Genomic DNA, 1,570 nt, shown 5'->3' with positions numbered 1-1,570 from the left:
TGGCAAGGAGGCAGGGCTATCCCTTGACCATCTATCTGTCCAACTTCGCCTTACCGTTTTCTGCTGCTCAAACATGAGTTTTTTATAGAAGAGGTGGAACTGTTCGAAGCTGAGTTCGTCTCTGTGCGCGCCTATTTCCTGTTTTAAAAAAAAACAAAACAAGTGACCACATGATTCTTGATGTCCACCACAAGAATGTCTCCTCCCTGTTCACAGAAACAGAACGGCTTTTCTCTGTCGCTGGTTAACATCATGCTCTCTCTCCTCTGAGCCACGACTAGGTGTGTGCTCTTACCCCACCTTCCGGGGAGACGAGACTCATCAGGGACCCTTTAGAGAAGACCCTTCTCCGAGAGCCCCCTGCAAAGGGAGAGTCCCAGCCACACTTCCAAGAGCCACAAGGCCCAACACCTTGTTTGGGCCAAAGCCATTCTCGTTAGGACTTCCAGTTCCAGATACTGGTCATTAAAAAAATAATAATAAAATAAATTAAGCAAGGGTTTGGAGTCAGGCAGTGTTCATCTCTGTGGGTAGCTATCTCCTGTAGAATGGTGCCTACTTCCTGTACAACTGAATTGCCACCTGACTCAGTGGACTGTGGACTGGAGTGGACTGTGGACTGGCAGTGGGCTGGAGGCGCGTTGGGCCCTCCGTTTTGTCATCTGTACGATGGGAGGACCCGTGATCACGCCCTTCATGGACTGTGCGGCAACCAAACGAGACAACAGCCGCAAAACGCCGGCTCAGTGAGTGTCCTAGGGAAGAATGAGATTCTGACTGCGTTATGATCGATGGTCAAATGCTTCTCGCCTCGCTCACCTCCTTGTAAATTTCTACCCTTCTCTTTGGCTTTCCCTTTCCAGAGAGGAGGACAGAATGCTGGGGGCAAGTCCAAGGATGGTTTGGAAACCAAGAAAAATAAAAAAGGTTGATTCGGGTAGAACTCAAGAGTGCAAAGTCAAATGAGGGATCCTGTGATGTGAGCTGCTGTGGACACGGCCAAACAGAGCCCTCTGGCATGGGCTCTGAGCATCAAGTCCTGGCCAGTTAGTCAGCAAGAGTCAGTACCTCTCTTAGGATAAAAAAGGGGGACCATGTATGGTCTCTAGGTGCGCATCATTTGGAGAAGCCCCACCTAATCATTATCCCATCTAACACCACAACTTTACCTGCCACCATTCCCACCTGGTCATACAAGAACATAAGGCTGGGTAGATAAGCAGATGGATAGGTGGGTGGGTAGATGGGAGGATACATGGATGGATAGATGGATGCACAGAAGAGCAGGTTGGTAGTTAAATGGATGGATGAATGAGGAGATGAATGGATGGACAGATGGGTGGATAAATACGTGAATGGATGCTTAAGTGGATGGATAAGTGGATGGATGGATGGACGGATGGACAGATGGGCAGGTCGATGGTAAACAGATGGATGGATGAATGGATGGACAGATGGGTGGATGGACAGATGGGTAGGTTGGTGGTAAGCAGATGGATGGATGAATGGATGGACAGATGGGTAGGTCGGTGGTAAGCAGATGGATGGATGAATGGATGGACAGATGGGT

At 49.1% G+C, this 1,570-nt stretch overlaps 1 protein-coding gene across 1 annotated transcript in view; it reads right to left on the bottom strand.

Moving 5' to 3' along the window:
* PLCG2 (phospholipase C gamma 2) overlaps positions 1-1,570 on the bottom strand; it is a 126,284-nt gene that overhangs the window by 63,763 nt on the left and 60,951 nt on the right. Inside the window, exon 6 of the mRNA XM_004704774.2 lies at positions 55-138. Within this exon, the coding sequence (XP_004704831.1) occupies positions 55-138 (84 nt within the window). The remainder of the gene's footprint in view (positions 1-54; positions 139-1,570) is intronic.

This window comes from Echinops telfairi, unplaced genomic scaffold (genome assembly GCF_000313985.2).
Source record: "Echinops telfairi isolate 266 unplaced genomic scaffold, ASM31398v2 ScPeMD7_2291;HRSCAF=2852, whole genome shotgun sequence".
Lineage (NCBI taxonomy): Eukaryota > Metazoa > Chordata > Mammalia > Afrosoricida > Tenrecidae > Echinops > Echinops telfairi.
Note: the sequence above shows the minus strand (reverse complement) of the source record. Positions and strands in the feature narration are given on the sequence as shown.